The sequence below is a fragment of the Anomaloglossus baeobatrachus genome, chromosome 3 (genome assembly GCF_048569485.1).
Source record: "Anomaloglossus baeobatrachus isolate aAnoBae1 chromosome 3, aAnoBae1.hap1, whole genome shotgun sequence".
NCBI classification, from domain to species: domain Eukaryota; kingdom Metazoa; phylum Chordata; class Amphibia; order Anura; family Aromobatidae; genus Anomaloglossus; species Anomaloglossus baeobatrachus.
The window spans coordinates 661,792,686-661,813,509 of record NC_134355.1 but is presented as its reverse complement, the minus strand read 5'-3'; the positions used below and the strand labels follow the sequence as shown (position 1 = coordinate 661,813,509).

The 20,824-nt window shown below is 50.1% G+C and overlaps 1 protein-coding gene across 1 annotated transcript in view; it reads left to right on the top strand.

Moving 5' to 3' along the window:
• LOC142297002 (cytochrome P450 2K1-like) overlaps positions 1-20,824 on the top strand; it is a 47,468-nt gene that overhangs the window by 7,660 nt on the left and 18,984 nt on the right. The window contains exon 4 of the mRNA XM_075341209.1: positions 797-957. Coding sequence (XP_075197324.1) covers positions 797-957 — 161 coding nt within the window. The remainder of the gene's footprint in view (positions 1-796; positions 958-20,824) is intronic.

The following is a 20,824-nucleotide window of genomic DNA, read 5'->3' as shown; positions in this document are numbered from 1 at the left end:
TTATACGTAATTCCTGATAGGTCTTATTTATGATTGTAAAAGGAAATAAAACATGTGACTTAAGGGTGCTCTACACGCTGCGACATCGCTAGCGATAGCTAATGATGTCGTGTGCGATAGCACCCGGCCCCGTCGTTCGTGCGACATTTGGTGATCGCTGCCGTAGCGAACATTATCGCTACAGCGGCGTCACACGCACATACCTTTTCAGCGACGTCGCTGTGACCGCCGAACAATCCTTCCTTCAAGGAACATGCCACCCACCTCCTTCATTCCTCATTGCCGGTGGACGCAGGTAAGATGTTCGTCGTTCCTGCGGTGTCACACATAGCGATTTGTGACGACGCAGGAACGACAAACAATCAGCGGCATGCACCACTAACGATATTATGAAAAGGAGCGACGTGTCAACCATCAACAAATTTTGACGTTTTTGCGATCGTTGATCGTCGCTCCTTGGTGTCACACACTGCGATGTCGCTAACGGCGCTGGATGTGCGTCACTAACGACGTGACCCCGACGACATATCGTTAGCGATGTCGCAGCGTGTAAAGCACCCTTTAGTCAGATAGAGTCCAACTCATATTTATATCATATGTCATCTCCTTATATTGTTCCAATAGTCTAGCAAAGAGTTTACTTACCTATTGGGCAGCTATCCAGTTGTACAATTGGCACATCTGGCATGTCTGCCATTAGGGCATACTGGTAGTGCTAGGGTCCTTTCTCTTGGTTAGTTTGCAACATCTTTTTGCATGAGTCAAAATTTTACCATATCTTTTGACTTACTTTTAGGAAAACCGTTTGATAACCTGTCCATCATGAACACTGCTGTAGCCAACGTAATCGTGTCCATACTACTGGATCAAAGATTTGAGTATGATGACCCTACAGCCCTGAAGCTCATGAGTCTAATTAATGAAAATATCACGATTGTAGAAACTCCAATGGTCAAGGTATGTTTTTCTATACAAGAGGTTAGATTTAGCATTGTGAAGATCTTGTACCCCATCAAAAAATGCTAATAAATTTTATTCCATTACACTAATATCACAAAGATGTCATATCGCATGCCCATCAAAGTACCTAGGAATCCTCCAGTGAGCCCAGGCCAAAAATAAAGATGAAAAAAAACACTATTTCGAGGTGACTTTTCAGGCAATAACCACTAGTGTCTATTTCTTAAGTGGTGATCCATCAATATACCAGCTCCTGATGATTGCTTTTGTGTCAACGACATGGCTTAGCCTCTGAACAGAACGTTGTACTCATTAAATCTGTTAGTAGACACATCATTGACTGTGCATCATTGGAGAAGAGAGGGGACATTAAGGCTGGCCTGATCCATGGACCCAGCCAGCTTCAGAGCAGTGCTTACAAACTATATAGCAAAGAGCTTGCAGGTAGCTAGAAAACCAGCAAGTACAGAGGATTTTACAAACTATTTGCAATTTTATGCATTTGCAACTGACTCGACCCAGGGCTATGGGGTACTCGGTCCCGGGTGGTGTATTACTGGGATGTGTCACTGGGTGGCAGTTGCCCAGTTCCATGACCCTAGGGGTCACTTGAAATGGGTTACGTACAAGGGAATATTTAAAAAAATATTTTATCGTGACGCCACTTGCAGGTTGCGGTTATGGAGATGGAACCAAAGCTGCACAGTCACGGATGTTGGGCACTCCACAAGTAGGGCCGGGGCCCCAGGGAGTAGGTGATGGAGTTGGGCGCGGAAAGAACGTAGGCCACACAAAGGATTGCAGTGTAACTGGTTTTCTTTACTCACAGCAGTTTGATGGCTGGTACTAGGAGAAAGGCTGGTCCTCACCACTAGTGCCCTTAGTCCCAGTCCCAGTTTGGTGACCTGGTGGCTTCTTTCCCCTGCACCTTTCTCATATTGGTGGGTCTCCGTGGCTTGGAGCGTCTGAGGGTCCCCTCCTTGTAGTCTCTCAGTCTTTAGTCTGTACGGCGGGCAGTTCCGGTCCCTGGTTCTCCCGTCACTGCTGGTGCCCCCGGACTTTACGGTCAGTGAGGTCCTGAATGGTCCCCCTCACTGTGCAGATTTTATCAGGTCTGCCTGGAGCATTTGCCTGACCTAGGGCTCTGTACCCCGTTGGTGCACTGGTTCCAAGAGTACTCCACCATACTCCTTCGGCAACCACACGCCTGCACCTGACAGGTCACTGTTACACACTCCCGTCAGTACGGTCACGTCCATCTCCTCTCACTTACACTTACTGAGTGTCTGACCCATCCCCGCTGGTTGTGATCTAGTGGACTGAATCGGCTCCACCCCTAGGTGGCCATCCATTGGGTCAAACTCTAGTCTGTCACCAGTCCTTGGGAAGGGAAAAACAGGGATTATGTGTTTTGTTGTTACCGGCACTGGTCTTCCGGGTTCCTGGGGGTAGGCCCTGCATCTTTGACAGGATGTAGTACTTTGTAGCTCCTGATGGCTTCAGGGGTGCTACACAACCTTGCACTCCAATCTTCCAATAGATGAGTCCTATGATCCACTCTTTTGTCTGTGCACACTTGGTGAAACCTTCCACAAGATTATAGCAATACAGAGAAATGCAGGAATTAGGGCACCAGACATCCTCCTTTTGGTAAATTTATTAGTGCAGAGAAATCACAGCGGAATATGTTGGCGCTATAGAACTAAAAAATATTATTATTAATATTATTATTATTATTATTATTATTATTATTATTATTATTATTATTATTATTATTATTATCATCACAATGTTTCAGCCACATAAGGCCTTTATCAATTCATAGAAAAAGATAGATATGCATATCATATATGATAAAGGCCTTATGTGGCTGAATCATTGTGATATTTCTGAACTTATTAACTTACCAAAAGGAGGACGTTTAATGTTCTGGTTCCTGGCTTTCTTTTGCTTGATAAAGGGCCTGCATTGCTGAAATATTGTGATTTTTCTGCACTAATACACTTACTAAAAGGAGGACATCTGATGCTCTCATTCCTGGGTATCTCATGAAATTTAACCTATTAAATTTTATTGATGACTTTTCCTGTTTCTACAAAGATATCAACAAAAATTACAAAGGAAACCAAGTTGTCTATGACACATATACTAAACTAGAAGGTGGCCCGATTGTAACGTATCGGGTAGTCTAGAATGTGTATGTAGGTTAGCAGATTGAATAATAAGGTAATGAATGGACTGGATGGGTTAGGTTTAATTTAGTATTCTTATAACTGTTTATTGGTTTTAAAATGACAAACAGAAGGAGCAATTTTAATAGATGAGTCTAATGTTTAATGCTGTCCATGGCTTGTAATGAAAGAAAACCATGAACAGTGTAAAGTTAAGAAAAAATATTCTGATGCTGTGATGTGGCCCAATGCTGGTATGTGCCCCCATCGTGGTGCAGCCACCATCCTGACATGTGCCGCCATCCTACGGGGTAATGTGTGCGGGGGGAGGAGTGCGGGTGGGTGGAGCTGAGCGGTGCCATGGCGCTGAGGACGTCAGTGCCGGGGACTGCATGGCTGGGGACAGGTGACTATCCAGGTGTGTGTGTTCGGGCGCTTTCACATTTGCGTTCTGCGCAATCCGCCGCTATGGAGATAAGTGCTGTCCTTTAACGCACACTGCACTATTCTCCATAGACTTGTATTGACGACGCACTGTAACGCAAGTGTCTGCATTGCATCCGCTGGAGGATGCAGCGTCGTTAATTTGACGCAGCGTCGGATGGGGGGAATGCTGCATGTAGCATTTTTTGGGTCGTTAAAATACCTTGATGGAGTCTGTTAGAACCCGCCAAGGTGTCTAATGATTGTCTATGGTGGCAGATTCCGCCGCAATGCACTAAGCGGCGGAATCCGCTGACTGATCCCGTCACGTTCTACTGCGCATGCTCAGCATGTCGAGCAGAACGATCTAAATCGTTTAAAATCACTCCTGGTCTCTCCCCCCCTTCTCTCCCACCCCTTTCCCCCCCTCTTCCCCCAATCTCCCACCCTCCACCCCACCTCTATCCCCCTTCCCTCTCTCATACTCACCGATCACCGTTACGGCGCTGCACAGCTGTCACACTGCTCTGGCGGCTTCTCCTGCTTTTGAAAATGCCGGCCGCTCATTATTCAATCTCGTTTCCCTGCTTCCCCCGCCCACCGGCACCTATGATTAGTTGCAGTCACGCTGAGTGACAGCTGTCTCACTGCAACCAATCACAGCCACCGGTGAGCGGGTCTATATCGTGCGGTACAATAAATAAATAATTAAAAAAAAAAACTGCGGTCCCCCCAATTTTGATACCAGCCAAGATGAAGCCACACAGCTGAAGACTGGTATTCTCAGCATGGGGAGCGCCACGTTATGGGGAGCCCACCACCCTAACAATATCAGCCAGCAGCCGCCCAGAATTGCTGCATCGATTAGATGAGACAGTCCCGGGACTCTACCCGGCTCATCCCAAATTGCCCTGGTGCAGTGGCAATCGGGGTAATAAGGAGTTAAATGGGAGCTTATAGCTGCCACTAAGTCCTAGGTTAATCATGGCAGGCATCTCCCCGAGATACCTTCCATGATTAACCTGTAAGTGAAAGTAAATAAACATACACAACGAAAAATCCTTTATTTCGAATAAAAGACAAAAAAAACCTCTTTTAGCACTTTAGTAATCCCCAAACACCCAACCAGGTCCAACGTAATCCACATGACGCTTTCAGCTCTGTTACATGAAGCTGACAGGGAGTGCCGTAGAACATGACCGCTCAGTGTCAGCTCCACGTACCAACTGAAGGGAGGCGCGCTGTCACCGGAGACTTCACTCAGGTAGTGCCTGCGTGTGTGCGGGGATGATGATGTGTGCAGTAGTGCTTGCGTGTGCGTTGGGATGATGATGAGTGTGGTAGTGCCGGTTTGTGTGAGGGGATGATGATGAGTGTGTGACGCCCTGGGCAAGCCAGGGGTCACAGGTAATGACATCAACACACCCTACACCCCGGTTAGGTACACCTAAGCTAGACCAGAAATCCTTGTTGCCTTCCTCCAGGGGCTGATGTCCACACCAGGGGCTGATGTCCACACCAGCGGGTGGGCCAGGCGGTTGGCTCCGCCCACCGAGGAGTTCACAGTCCTGGAGGCGGGAAAACCAGGCAGTTGAAGTTGAAGTTGGAGTTGAAGGGAGATAGAGTTTGAAGTGAGAGGGAAGTGGTAGAGGAGTTGAAGTGAAGGAGAAAGTGACAGTTTGGAAACCCTGAAGTTAGTCCGGGTGTGTGCCCCGGACTGAGACAGCAAGGTTAGCAGACGGTGGTGACCGTCTGCAGGAGAGGCTGATCGGAGGTTGCCAAAAGGACCGTGGACGGGTGGTGGCCCAGCGGTACCGGACCGGTATACAAGGAGAAGCCAGCACCATTGGCAGGGGCCTTTCGGATCCCGGCAAGGCTAGGAGTCACCGTGAATTTGCCAAATCCGTCAGTGAAGGGGACCTCCGGGTCTCCAAACAACTAAGTCCCGATTGAAGGCAACAGTCCAACCGTGAAGGAAAGACACCGCCACCGCCAAGGCACCAGTTTCTCAGGGCCAGCGCCTGCGGGCAAAGAGGGGCTCCTCCGGCCCATATCCAAGTCGGGGAGCGGGTAACCGGTGGGAATCCATCGCTACCAACATTGAACATAGGTGCAGGGAAAAGAGACAGTCACCGCTAACTACCGGGGAAAAGCAACAGCAGCCGTCCGTGAGAACCGTCTTTCCAGCCGTGTGTTTTACCGAGAACTGTGTCAACGTCTCAGGCTGAGTGAGTACCACTGTGCCGTACGGCCCAGCGCTGCCCCCGCGACCCTGCACCTCACCAGGCCCCGCACCCGGCCTGCCATCCACCCCTACCCCATCACCGGGCCCCGGGACAACAAACCCCCTACCCACGGAGGGAAGAAATAACTCTGCTGCTCCCTGTCACCGCTCCCGGGATCCCCATACAGAGCAGCGGTGGTGTCCACACAATCACCACAGCCGTGGGTGGCGTCACGGACAATAAATCCCCAAAACCAAACCCCTTTTCACTCACGGGCGAGGAGCGCCGCTCGAGTCCCCGGGATCCGGCCCATCGCTTGAGCCACCGAGCAGCAGCGGCCGCAGCAGCAGCGGCAGTCGGACCCAAGCAGAGGGAGAGCGCAGCGTCCCCTCCTCCGCCCCCGACAAGTGCGGTAGTGCCGGAGTGTGTGTGGGGATGATGATGAGTGCGGTAGTGCCGGAGTGTGTGCGGGGATGATGATGAGTGCGATAGTGCCAGAGTGTGTGCGGGAATGATGTTGGGAGTGGTAGTGCCGGGGTGTGTGCTTGGATGATGATGAGTGCGGTAGTGCCAGAATGTGTGCGGTGGATGATGATGGGTGCGGTAGTGCCGGAGTGTGTGCGGGGATGATGTTGGGAGTGGTAGTGCCGGGGTGTGTGCTTGGATGATGATGAGTGCGGTAGTGCCGAAATGTGTGCGGGGAGGATGATGGGTGCGGTAGTGCCGGAGTGTGTGCGGGGATGATGATGAGTGCGGTAGTGCCGGAGTGTGTGCAGGGATGATGTTGGGAGTGGTAGTGCCGGGGTGTGTGCTTGGATGATGATGAGTGCGGTAGTGCCGGAATGTGTGCGGGGAGGATGATGGGTGCGGTAGTGCCGAAATGTGTGTTCAGTGTATACATGCGGGGGGCGGAGTGCGGGGGGAGGTGGAGGCGAGGGGGGCCATGGCACTGAGGACGTCAGTGCCGGGTATTGCATGGCTGGGGACAGGTGACTATTCGTGTGTGTGCACGTGTTTTCAGTGTATACATGCGGAGGGCGGAGCGCATGGGGGGTGGAGCTGAGTTACGCTGGTAACCATGGTACACAATAGGGTAACTATGCAAAGCGCTTTGCTTAGTTACCCGATGTGTACCATGGTTACCAGCGTACGCCGTCTCCCGGCACGATCCCAGCAATGCAAGGGTATATGTCAGCTGGGTTCCCGGTGCTGGCTCCTGGGAGTGCAGCAGTCACCTGGGAGTCGGGGCTCCTTGCGGGTGCGGGGAAAGTTGTCGGGCGTCGTCCTGTTGCGCCGTAGTTCATGATGTTCACTTAGCTGAACCGTTAGTCACAGGCTCTCTAGCGCGCGCAGTGTGGCAACGGTTGTCACTGTAATGATGTCATTTTGGAGCGAGACAGACAGACAGAATAAGGCAATTATATATATATATATATATGTATATAATGAAAAATTGCTATGTGCAATGAACTGTGCAAAACAAACAAATAAACAAACCTGCTCTCCCATGTAGCAATATCGAGTTTAAGCATAAGTACAGACTAAAAAATCACATCAATTTAGACTCTGTCCCTAATAAGCCTGGAGGGGAAGACTCAATGTTATCTTGATAAGGTTGGTTTCACACATCCTTTTTTCTTTCTCAGACATGTAAACTGGCAGGTGTTTTTTTTTTTGTGTGTGGGACTCATTTTGGTTCTGTATTTCAGTGTTTTTAATTTTTGTTACATAGATTTTACACATATATAAAAATAAGAAAAAAATAAATCTTAGCCTCTTCTAAGAATTCTTAGCATCCTTTTAAGGCCTCTTTCACATGTCCGTGAAAAACATGCACATTTTGCACGGGCATGTAAAAGGTGCGTATGGCCCTCCGTGTGCCGTGATTTTGGCACACGAATGTTGTCTGTGTGCTATCCATGATTATACATGGAGAGCAGGAACTTTCTGCTCACCTGTCTCGGTCGCTGCTGTCCGTGGTGCTGATGTCTTCCGCTCTGTGGTCTCAGGCCCTGCTGACTCCCAGCTCAGCTGATGCTGCTTCCGGTCCTTAGTGAAGTGAATATGCGATGAGTATAATGAGCAGCGGTAGAAAGCAAGTGACAGCAGCGGCAGAAACAGCAGCATTGGAGAAGGTGAGTGTAGAAATTAATTTTATTTCGCAGAAACTTGGTTTTCACTGGTATGTAGCATACTGGTGTCACACGGATCACATCCGTGCGCTCCGTGTGACACCTGTGCTGCGAGAGAAAAATGGACATGTCTATGTGTGGAGCACGCGGACACACGTATGCTCCATATGGACACACGGTCCATGTGAAAAAATGCACATGTGCGCAGACCCATTGATTTTAATGGATCTACGTGTGCCCGTGTCTCCAGTACGTGTGATGTCTGTTTTCACATGTACCTGAGACACGGATGTGTGAAGGGGGCCTTAAGAAGATTCCGCCTATTTTCCATCTATAAAACCATCACTTAAAAGCCTTATAAAACGAAATAGTCCACAGCAATGTCAAAACAACATTGTACATATCATATGTCACCTCTTTTAAGCACTTCAGGGTTCATAAACACTGAAGCGGTTAAAAGAAGTGAGATCCTCATTCTTCAGGCGTCTCTGTTGTAAAGTCGCCCACTCTCTATACTTGAAAATATACCGTGAAAGATGCTAGCAGCAAAGCCGCCTCAACAACGACGATGGACCTTCTCTAGATTCAGTCAGACAACCACTACTGTTTTCATGAAACAGCTTTGACAGGGAAAATTTGAAAGCTGTGCCGGCTGCACAAACCTTTAACCCCATTACGACAGCCTTACGGAGATAAATGGGGGCAGAATAAGGTACTTATTCCGAAATGCCATTTATAAACGGCAGGCAGAAATAAGTGAATAGCGCCCCCCAGCGTCAGAAAATCTCCGGGGTTTCAGGGGTAGCTGAGATCCTGGAGATCATAATTCAGGCCGGTTTTTCCGGTCCCCGCTCACGTGATCACCGATATACACCGTATACCGATTATCACGTTACAGTAAATGACAGCGCCAATAAAAAATGATTTATCTCTCACTGGCATGAACAAACATATCAGATTAGAGATAATTCTCCTCTCCGGTCCCCCGGTGTCGCCAAAGTGCCTCCCCCCGACTCCCAACCCGCTCCCGGAAATCCAAGATGGCAGCGCGCACAGCAGCGCGCCGGCCGCATTCACCCTACTCTTCTGATTTCTGTCGCATGTGCCATGACACATGCGACAGAAAAATCCTCCCAGGCCCTGCCAGGTCACCCCCCTATAGCCCGCCGGTGTCCCCCAGTGTTCCAGTGTATCTGTGCAGCATTGATACCCCACATCCCTAATCCTTCACAATAGACGCTGCCGCATGCGCAGGAGCAGCTGTCAGCTCAGCTTCCTGTGTTCAGTCACAGTGAGAGCTGCGCTGGCTGCACGGATACTGCTGCTGTGGACCTCGGAGAGTGGGTGCAGATTCAGTGCACCCACACTCCTCACATGGAGGGTCTGCACTCCTAGAAAATGGGGGATACGTTTCCTGAGCATGCCCCCATATTCTAGAAGGTCCAGAGTCATCTTGGGACCCCCTTATTGGATTACTGCAGACCAGATTTTTTTTTTTTCCTTACAATAAATTGGTGAAAGAGGGAATGTTTTGGGGAGTGTTTTTTGAAATAAATTTTTTTTGTCGTCTATTTTTTTTTTGCTAGTACTGACAGTTTGTGATGTCGGGTATCTGATAGACGCCGTGACATCACATACTGCTGAGCTTGATGTCAGGTGACATTACAGCTGGTATCAACCCCATTTATTACCCCGTTTGCCACCGAACCAGGGCACGGGATGAGCTGGGGCGAAGCTCCAGGATTGGCACATCTAATGGATGCGCCACTTCTGGGGCAGCTGCGGCCTGCTATTTTTAGGCTGGGAAGGGCCAATAATTATGGACCTTCCCACCCTTGAGACTACCAAACCACAGCTGTCCATTTTACCTTGGCTGGTGATCCAATTTGGGGGAGACCCTACTTTTTTAATTATTATTATTTATGAATAACTATAAAAAAAGAGCCTGGGGTGACTTCCAAATTGGATCACCAACCACGGTAAAGCTGCCAGCTGCGGTTTGCAGGATACAGCCATCTGCTTTACCCTAGCTGGCTATCAAAAATGGGGGATCCCGCGTCATTTTTTTTTTAATTATTTATTTTTTGGCTAAATACAAGGCTAAGCACCCTTTAGTGACACCTGAAAGTCACTAAAGGGCGTCAGCTTGGAATATGCAGGGAGGTGGGACATTATATATGTGTTTGACATCTGTCTGTCTATCTATCTATCCTTCCTAGCTTTTTTGGCTGCGTGCCCGCAATTAGGGTTTCAAGCGTTTTCGATGCTGTGTTTTTGATGCGTTGTACAGTACAATCACAGTGGAAGGATTTTTAGAAATCTCCTGCCACTGTGCTTATTTTCTCCACAGCATAAACTGACATCTGGCGCTGCAGAATGTCAATTTATGCTGCGGAGAGGAGAATTCTCCGTGGAGAGAATAGAGCTAAAGTAAGCAGCAGCCCGCATCTGGATCGAGGTCATGGCCAGCTGCATTCTCCCATGGACAATACTTACATCTCCGTAGACTCAGTGTCGCCGGATCGTGGGCACACATCCTAAAAGTTAGACATTTGCTGTTAGAGCAACATTTTTGTGATGCCCCTGGGGGTTCAAAATGCTCACTATACCCCTGAATAAAGTCCTTGAGGGGTCTACTTTCCAAATTGAGGTCACTTGTGGGGGATTTCTGCTGTATAGATACCTTTAGGGGCCCTGCAAATATGACATGGTGTCCGCAATCTATTTCAGCTTTTCCAAAATTCAAATATTGCTCCTTCCGTTCCAAGCTTAACCATTTGTCCAAACAGAGGTTTCTGACTACATGTGGGGTATCACCGCGATCACAAGAAAGTGGGTAATAAACTGTAAGGTCCAATTTTTGGTGTTACCTCTTGAAAAATGATAAATTTGGTGCTAAAGCAATATTTTTGTGAAAAAAAATGAAAATTTTCAATATGACGGCCTAATGTTATCAAATTCTATAAAGTATCCGTGGGTTCAAAATGCTCACTATATCTCTAGATAAAATCCTTAAGGGGTCTAATTTCAAAAATGGGGTCACTTGTGGGGGATTTCTGCTGTTTAGGTACCTTAGGGGCCCTGCTAATAGAATATGGTATCCGCAATCTATTTCAGCCAAATTTGCTTTCCAAAATTCAAATATTGCTCCTTCTGTTCCGGGCCCTCCCATTTGTCCAAACAGAGGTTTCTGACCACATGTGGGGTATCAGCGCACTCAGGAGAAACTAGGGAACACATTTTAGGTTCCATTTTGTTCCATTACTTCTTACTTCTTCTAAAATAAATAAATTGGCGCTAAAGCAACACTTTTTAGGTAAAATATATATTTTTTTTCATTCCACATTGCTTTATTCCTGTGAGGCACCTGAAGGGTTAATAAACTTCTTGGATGTGATTTTCAGTACTTTGAGGGGTGCAGTTTTTAGAATGGTATCACTTTGGGGTATTTTCTGTCACCTCGGCCTCTCAAAGTCACTTCAAATGTGATGTGGTCCCAAAAAGAATGGTTTTGTAAATGTTGAAAAAATGGGAAATTGCTGATGAACTTTGATCCCTTCTAACTTCCTAACCCCAAAAAATTTTGATTCAAAAATTGTGCTGATGTAAAGTAGACATGTGGGAAATGTGATTTATTAACTATTTTGTGTGAGATTACTCTCTGGTTTAAGGGCATAAAAATTAAAAGTTTGAAAATTGCAAAATTTTAAAAATTTTCGTAAAGCTACTTCCCAGCCTAGGGTCCGTGTACCCCGTCATGCCCTGACCCCTGCCTGGTTGTAGCACAAGGCGGCTGAACTTCTCTCCGTGGCAGTACCGTGCCCCCTTTCACTACCTTCTGCGATCGGGGTTCTAGCTCCTTCCAGGCCAGGCCAACGTTTGGCACCTGGGACGGGTAAAGGAACCCAGCTCCACAGCGTGACCTTTTCCTGTCACGACTCACTGACTACTCTCTCAGTACTCCTTGACACTTCTGGCCCTCCTTCTACCATCCCTCCATCTGGGTGGCCCTATTCCCCTCAGGCTGCCCAATGGGTGTCTGGTGGGTGTGGTGCAGAGTGTTCCTCAGGATTTGTGTATACCTGTTCTTAGCAACACTAAAGGGACAGGACCCGTAACCAAGGAAGAGCGGGTACCATGCAGAAGGGCAGATTGCACGGCATCCTTGTGACGACCTGATAGGCCAGGGCATCACACTCCCCCTTTCTCTGACTGACTGACTGACTCCTGACACTCCTGACCTCCCCTTAACCAACCCCCCAAGTGGACGACCCTATTCCACTCAGGCCGTCCACTCGTGTGTCTGGTGGGTGTGGTGCAGAGTGTTTCTAGGATTTTGATTAGCTGGTTTTGGCAACACCAATTGTTAAGGGTGCTTTACACGAGACGATCTATCGTGCGATAGATCGTCGGGGTCACGGTTTTTGTGACGCACATCCGGCATTGCTTGCGACGTCGGGCTGTGTGACACCTCCGAGCGACGCAGTATCACTCACAAATCGTGAGTCGTGTACTCGTCGCTCGGTTTCATAATCTCGTTTATTTAAAATGGCGCCGGTTGCTCATCGTTCCCGGGGTAGCACACGCCACTCCGTGTGACACCACGGGAACGGTGAACATCGCTTACCTGTCCTGTGGCTCCCGCCAGCTATGCGGAAGGAAGGAGGTGGGCAGGATGTTTACATCCCGCTAATCTCCACCCCTCCGCTTCAATTGGTAGCATTACGTCGCTGTGACGCCAAAAATCCTTCCCCCTTCAGGAAGTGGATGTTCACCACCCTCAGCGACGTTGCCCGGGAGGTATGTATGTGTGACGGGGGGTTAACGAGTTTGTGCGCCACGGCAATCAATTGCCCGTGACGCACAAATGAAGGGGGCGGGTACGATCGATCGTGAAATCGCACGATCGGTCGTCCCGTGTAAAGCAGGCTTAAGGGACCCGTAACCAAGGAGGAGGTGGATATTGCACAGAAGGGCAGATTGCACAATATCCTGTGACGATCTGATAGTTCAGGGCATCGCACATTCATTTACACTCTACATTTCTATCAACAATTCTTTTCTTCTCTGGCATCCTGACATCTTTTTTACCCTCAAACTCTTCATAGAGCTCTTTGAGTTTCAGGTCTTGATCAGACACTAATTGTTCACCTCCACTATCCTTAAAATCTTGACTGACGTCAGTCAATTAAACTTTTGTAACAGTGGCTTTAAACTCTTCAAAGCTTACACATGTCTTTACTTGTTCCTTTTGGAGAGAGAACGCCTTCCTCTGCCTGAATCACTTCATAGTTTTTACTTGTCATCTCTTCACACTCAGTGATGTTGAAGGTGGATGAATCATCTTCACTGTGCTGAAAGTCTTCACTAGTTAGAGTGTCTAAATATTCAATCAATCCCTCAACAGATGCCATCTCTTCATATCCACAGACGCCTTCGACATGAATCGTCTCAATGTCTACTCTATCTTCACTAGCTGGATCCTCTTCACCATCTGTCCTTGCTACACTGTCAAATGAATCTTCAATTTCGACCACATCTACATGATCTAAAACCAGATGCATATTATCTTCACAGATATTCATCCCACTGAACATTCCACAACTTCATGGATGATTTCTTCTGGTAAATTCGAAACATCGTCAGGGTGAATCTCCCGAAGTTCAACGGTCACATTCCCCCTGCTGGGCAACACAATGTCCATGTGACATGACATATGCACTGCATGGATCAACCTGGTTGTACAGCAAAAATTTTAAGCCACTTTATTATAACTTGGCCTTAGAATGTAGTATGAGAGGGGACATTTTGAAAATGACCGACGCTACACAGATCATCGATTTTCGACGCTTTTGCGATCGTTTATCGGCGCATCTAGGCTTTACACGTTGCGACATCATTACCGGCGCCAGATGTGCGTCACTTCGATGAAGCATGGGCAGTACACAGCTACACAACACGGTGCAGGAGAAAGGCAGAGACCACCAAACTGGGTGGGGGATCAGACGCAGCCGGTTGCAGGCACCGACCATCATCATCTTGGCTTACCAGAGACTCGTGTGTGTCAATCATCGTGAGTACAACTGTGCCCTCGGGCCGTGCACCGCCCTGCACCACACCAGCACGCTCTACCCAATGGGTCCCGGGGCCATCACCCCTGCCCACGGAAGGGTTAACATCTTGCTGCATAACCATGTCTACACCTTCACCACATCCCGTGGGTGGCATCACGAACTTAACCACAACCACGGCCCTGGCCATAAACCTACATCCCCTTCAAAGCGCCAGTCCCCTTTCAGAGTGAAGTGACCCCGGGTCCAGAGGCGCTCGAGCCACCCACCAACGAGCCCGGATCCGAGCGGCTTGGCTGCAGCCGAGCGCGGGGCGGTACACATCTGGGAACAGTTCTCTGTTCTATGTGTCTGCGAATGCATAGGAATCTCCCCGGAGGCCCAGGATACACATAATTGTGGTGCAGCCTATTTTCCAGGTCCATTGCTCTCTTGGCCCACAGACTGGCCACCCTTGAGGCGAGCTTCCCAGCAACTGGAGCCGCGCCGTCCTCCAGCACCAAGACCCTGGATTCCGCCTCCTTCACTCGCTCCCGGAGGTTCTGCAGATCTAAACAGAGGAGGCCCATATCAATCTTGACCTCATTGATCTTACCAGTAAGTGAAACTTTGGAGTCCCGAATGGCAGATAGGAGGTGTTCCGACATTTGCTTCAGTGAGCTCCTGCTCCTCACCTCCATCCTCCTCCGTTACAAGCTCCTTCTCCCTCACCTCTCCACTGAGCGTTGCAGGTGCCTTTATGCCCTTTTGGGCAGAAGGCCGCTCAAACTCTCTGAGCTTCTCAGCAGCTGAAATGGTCTTTCTTCTGTTCATCCTGAGGCTCCTTACATTCTCCATCTCAAAAAGGATCAGAAAATATGTCTGGGTGCTCAATTTCAGCAAGATTAAATTATAGATGCGACTGCCATTTTGGATGCAAGCCACACCCTCCACATATCTTGATTTTTAACCCAAAAATACAAAAAAGGGCCAAAGCCTATGTGTTTGGTGGCCTGTAACTCCCTGCTGTTTGAAAGCTGGGGAGGGGGTAATTCCCTATCGGGAGGAAGCAATTGATGGTACTGAACTGTTGTTTTCAAAGAAAGGCTAGAAAATGGGTCTCCTAATGTTGTGCAGTGGTTACTGCCAGTGTTCTTTTTCCATAGCCTTCCCCTCCCTTTCCACATCTACTATAGAATGAATATGTCATCAGGAACATCCATCTGCTCCTCTCTCAGTACTTTGTTGAGCGAGTTGGATAAATAGCTGGCTCCACTGAACCTGTAGCTAGGGAAGGCCAAGTGTGATCAGGCTGAAAAACTAGTGGCGGCACAATGGTGGAGCTACACAACATCTGGGCAACATCACATATACACTGCATGGATCAAGCTGGTTGTACAGCAATTTCTAGAACAGGATTATGTGCTGGATGCACTGCTGTAGAAGGCACGGTGGGTTTGGGATCAGTTTTTGAATTTAAAAAGCAGGCTCACAGCCTTTATTACATGGACCATAACTCCCGGGTGTTTTAAAGCTCTATGAGGAGAGGATAATTCCCTATGGATAGGGGCAGTTGATGATATTAAACAGCTTTTTGTTTGGGTCGGCAGAGATTAAAAAGATTTGTCTCTAAATGTTGTGGAGAGGTTACTGCCAGTGTTCAAGCCTGCCACAGGCCCAATAACACATGTCTTCATTAAAAAAAAAAAATGGCCCACAACTTATGTGGTTTGTGTATTCACCGTGTGGCGCCTCTGACCTGGTCAGGCACCACTGAGTACTACACCCATGCTGGGTCAGTACAAACAGATAATCCCAAAGGTTGACTAGGGTGTGTACACACAGACACAAAGTAACCAGGAACACACACACACAGCTTAGAGGGGACCCCTGGGCAGACCCAGGGAGGGGGTGGAGCCCTCGCATCCCAGCGAGTGGTGGGTGGTGTGACTGGAGACAAAGAAATGTGCAGTGGCAGTCAGAGGAGTAGGAGTGGAGCAGCCGAGTCTGGAGTGGAGGGCTGAAGAGCAGGACACTAGCCAGACCCTGCACCTGTATTGGCTGCTGGCGGGGGAGAACGGCTACCCAGTGGTGCCGCCTGAAAACCACCTAGTGAAGAGGTGGCTGAGTAAGGGGACTACCGGTAGACCAGGCCCGCATGGGGAAACAGGTCCCCAGAGCAGGAACCCATCTACTTGGCCTGCTAAACCTGCTGGTGAGGGTGCTGGATGTACCTCACCAAACAACACAGAGTCCGCAGCATCAACAGCAACGAGGGGGCCCATAAGTAAGGAAAGGCAAGTGTCGTGGGCGGGGAGGATGCTGTCGCTGCTGCGCTCTCGCTAACGCTCGGGTCTGCTGCTCGGTGGCTCGAGCGGTGGTCCGGATCCGGGGACTCGAGCGGCACTCCTCGCCCGTGAGTGAAAGGGGTGGTTGGTTTGGGGGAGTTAGTCCGTGAAGCCACCCACGGGCTGTGGTGAAGATGGGTACCACCGCTGCTTGTGACGGGGATCCCGGGAGCGATGGTAGGGAGCAGCTGGGATGTTGTTTTCCCCCTCCGTGGGTAGGGGTCGGTGGTCCCGGGGCCCGGTGATGTTGTGACGGGGAGGCAGGGTTGGTAAGGTGCAGGGTTGCAGGGACAGTGCGGCGCGGTGCCGGATGGCACGGGTGTACTCACTCAGCAAGAAAGGTACAAAGTCCTCGGTAAACCAAACTGCTGGATGGACGGGTCCCGCAGCCGGCTGCAGTGTCTCTCCCCGGACAGGTGATGGCGGCTGTCTTTCCCTGCACCTTGATGTTCTCTTTCTGACTACTATCGATTCCCAACGGTAGTCCGCTCCCCAGTGTATGGGTACCGGAGGAGCCCGTTTGCCCGCAGATGCTGGCCCTTGGGTCTCTAGCCTTAGGTGATAGCTGTATACCCTCACGGTGTGGGCGGTTGCCTTCAATCGGGACTTTTGCTGTTGTGAAACCCCTGGGGTTCCAGTCACATTCGGATCTGACTATTGTCGGCGGCTCCAAGCCTGTTCAGGGTCCGATGGCCCTGCCTGTGTGTGCTGGCTTCACTTTGCTCCCCGGTCGGTACCGACGGGTGGTCGCCCGTCCCCGGTCCTACGGTTCCGCGTTGCTCCACCACTCCTGCCGACGGCCACCACTGTCTGCCAACCTTGCTGTCAGTGCCTGGGCCACAAACCCAGACACCCAAGTGCTTACTCCTCACTCCTCAAACTCCAACACTAAACTGTCACTTTTCTCGCCTCCAGGCCTGTGAACTCCTCGGTGGGTGGGGCCAACCGCTTGGCTCCATCCCCACCTGGTGTGGACATCAGACACTGGCGGGAGGCAACAAGGGTTTTTGTTTGGCTGGTGTCCCTGTCTGATGGGGGTGGGGGTGTTTGTGTGTTATCTGTGATGACCTGGCTAGTCCAGGGCGCCACACAAGCAGCCAGCATTACTTGGTCCATGCTGTCAGCAAATGGGCCAGAAAGGGTAGAAGAAGCAGTTGCAACTTCCTTGGGTGATCCCGAAGCAGTCCAAGTCGGGGTCACCTGAAAACTAGAAGGTCTAGGAAGGCGAGTCAGCAGTCACCCCTGGATCAGCCTGAAGGGCACCTGTTTCCCCTCCTGGTTCATCATAGCATCGCCCGGGTTGTCTCACTCTACCAGCAAAAAGTGAGTAAAAACCCTGAAAGATATTGCTGCCTGTGTGTGAGTTCTTCTGCGACCTGTGGTACTACACACTTACACCTGAACCCTGGGGCCAGCCTCACTCTCGGGAGGCCATAACACCAGACTGCATTTACCATCAGCCCCAGTCGCTCCCCAAACTGCAGTGAAGGTCACCCACTGACCACAATACCGAGAGTGGCGTCACAATTCCCATTGAAGTTAACCTGACCCACCTGTTGCAGGAAAATTCCCAACATGTGAAGTCCCTGAAGACCATGAGGCAACCTGAAGGTAACGGGACTTCACAACCGCACTCAGGACCTTGAAGCCAGAGCATCATGGGGACAGCGCTGGATACAGCACCACTGAAGACAGCACCGTGGGGACAGGTTAGTATTCTGCAAGCACAGTGACATCCAGGAGGTCATCGGAGTTCCCAATGTGACATCCTGATGACACCCACGACACTCGCGCTACAGCTTCACGGGTTCATCAGAGTTCATTGGGAATTGTGATAAGTATGTACACATAGCAGACACACATGGATACACTGAGCACATACACACACATAGAGCACATGCATGTATACACTGAACACAAACACAAACACAATCTGCTGTATACTCACCAGCGATGCGGTCCCCGGCACTGAAGTCCCCGCGATGTTGCTGCTTCCAGCTCCACAGGGCACTGAATATTCAGTGAGTATAATGAGTGGCGATAAGGAGCGGGAGGCAGCAGAGCCGGAGAGAGGTAAATATAGAACATCTTTTTATTAAAAAGACCCGTGTTTTCTCTGGTATGTGTCACACTGATGTCACACGGATCACATCAGTGTGCGATCCGTGTGACACCCGTGCTGTCAGAGAAAAAATGGACATGCCTGCGTGTGTACGTGTGTGTACACACACTCCCCCACACCCACCCCTCACTCCACCTTACCAAATCAGCAGCGGCCCTGCATTACATCCCCTACACACCCACACCTTAAGCCTGTTTTACACGTTGCAATTTCGCATACGATATCGTATGCGATTTGCAACGCCCCCATCGTATGTGTGGCACGTTCAATTTGTTGAACGTGCCGCACAAACGATTAACCCCCGTCACACGTACTTCCCTTCCATACGACCTCGATGTGGGCGGCGAACATCCACTTCCTGGAGTGGGAGGGACGTTCGGCGTCACATCGACGTCACGCGGCAGCCGGCCAATAGAAGCGGAGGGGCGGAGCTGAGCGGGACGAAAACATTCCGCCCACCTCCTTCCTTCCGCATTGTGAGCCAGGAGCCGCAGTACATAGGTAAGATCTGTTCATCGTTCCCGGGGTGTCACACACACTGCAATGTGTACTACCCCGGGTACGATGAACAATCTGACGTACAATTCTAGATTAAGGTACGATGTGTATGCGATGAACGTTTTAACGTTCAATCGCACGTACCTGTCACACACTGCAATGTAACTTACGATGCCGGATGTGCGTCACTTACGACGTGACCCCGCCGACACATTGTAAGATACATTGCAGCGTGTAAAGCAGGGTTAACTCTACCCACACCCAATCAGCAGCGACAACCACTCAATTAGGACATGCCCACTTGCCGAAACCCTGATAACGCCATGACGCAGCCGGCGGACAGGTACAAGGGACACCGCCATGGAAGCTCCCTACACCCGACGCGACGGAGCACAGTAAACCCCGACCCACAGGAGGCCCCAAAGCGCAGGTCAGTGACCCAACTACGCCACAGAGATACAGAGGGATGGGGATCGGCTGAGACGCAGCTGCGGCATCGCAGGGCTTCCCCGCGCCACAGAGACTCACAGAGTGACAAGGACCGGAGGAGACCCAGCTGCGGCATCGCAGGCCTTCCCCACGTCACAGAGACACATAGAGGGACGGGGACAGGAGGAGACGCAGCTGCGGTGCACTAGGAACCCAGCACTCCGGGACGCAGCTCTCCCACTAACCATTGATAAATGCAGGGGAAGCACATGGCTACTTAAATATTAACAGTGCTGTGAATGTTAATGATCCGCTCATTACTATTCATGAGCCACTCATTACTATTCATGAATGGCTACTTAACATTCACTGCAGTGTTAATATTTAAGTAGCCATGTGCTTCCCCTGAATTCATCGGTGGTTAGTGGGAGAGCTGCATCCCAGAGTGCTCATGAGCCAATCATTACTATTCATGGCCAGCGGGAAATGAAGCCACACACACAACACGACCCCCACACAGCCCAACACCAGTGGCGTAGCAAAGGGGGGGCAGAGGGGGCGGTCCACCCCAGGCGGCACGTTTCAGGGAGGCGGTATTTTGGCCACTCGCCTTCAGTTCTGCTGCCCCCGGGCCGAGTTCCGGGGACTGCAGTCCTCGGCAGGAAACTGTGTCTGCCGTCCCTTTAATGCATGCAGACCACAGCATTCCCAGCGTCCTCCTGGTTTGAGCTTCATCTGTGGGCGGAGCTACCACGCGGCATCCTGCTCAGTCCCACAGATGAAGGAGGCACAGTGCCAGCCAGCGACCTGCAGCACAGCACTTCCCTCCGGCGCTGTGTGGGCCCCCCTCTCCTCAGTGACCGAGCGGTATCTGCTACACCCCTCCCCACACTCCACCTGTATGTTCCCTCCCAGCCACCCGATTTATGGGCCCCAGTGATCTGTATGGGCTTCTCCACCCACGTCAGGTGTATGCCCTGTACCCCCCCCCCGGAGCCGTATGTGCTGGACCCCAGAGCCGCGCGTGTGAGCCCCCAAGAGCCATGTGTGTGGGCCCCCAAGAGCCGTGTGTGTGTGGGTCTATATGTGTGTTTGTATGTATGCAGCAGAGTTGTGTGTGTGTGTGTCTGTCTACGTATGCAGCAGAGTTGTGTGTGTCTGTCTGTACGTATGCAGCAGAGTTGTGTGTGTCTGTCTGTACGTATGCAGCAGAGTTGTGTGTGTCTGTCTGTATGTATGCAGAAGAGTAGTGTGTGTATGTCTGTATGTATGCAGCAGAGTTGTGTGTGTCTGTCTGTATGTATGTATGCAGTAGAGTTGTGTATGTGTGTCTGTCTGCATGTATGCAGCAGAGTTGTGTGTGTCTGCATGTATGCAGCAGAGTTGTGTGTGTCTGTATGTATGCAGCAGAGTTGTGTGTCTGTATGTATGCAGCAGAGTTGTGCGTGTCTGTCTGTATGTATGCA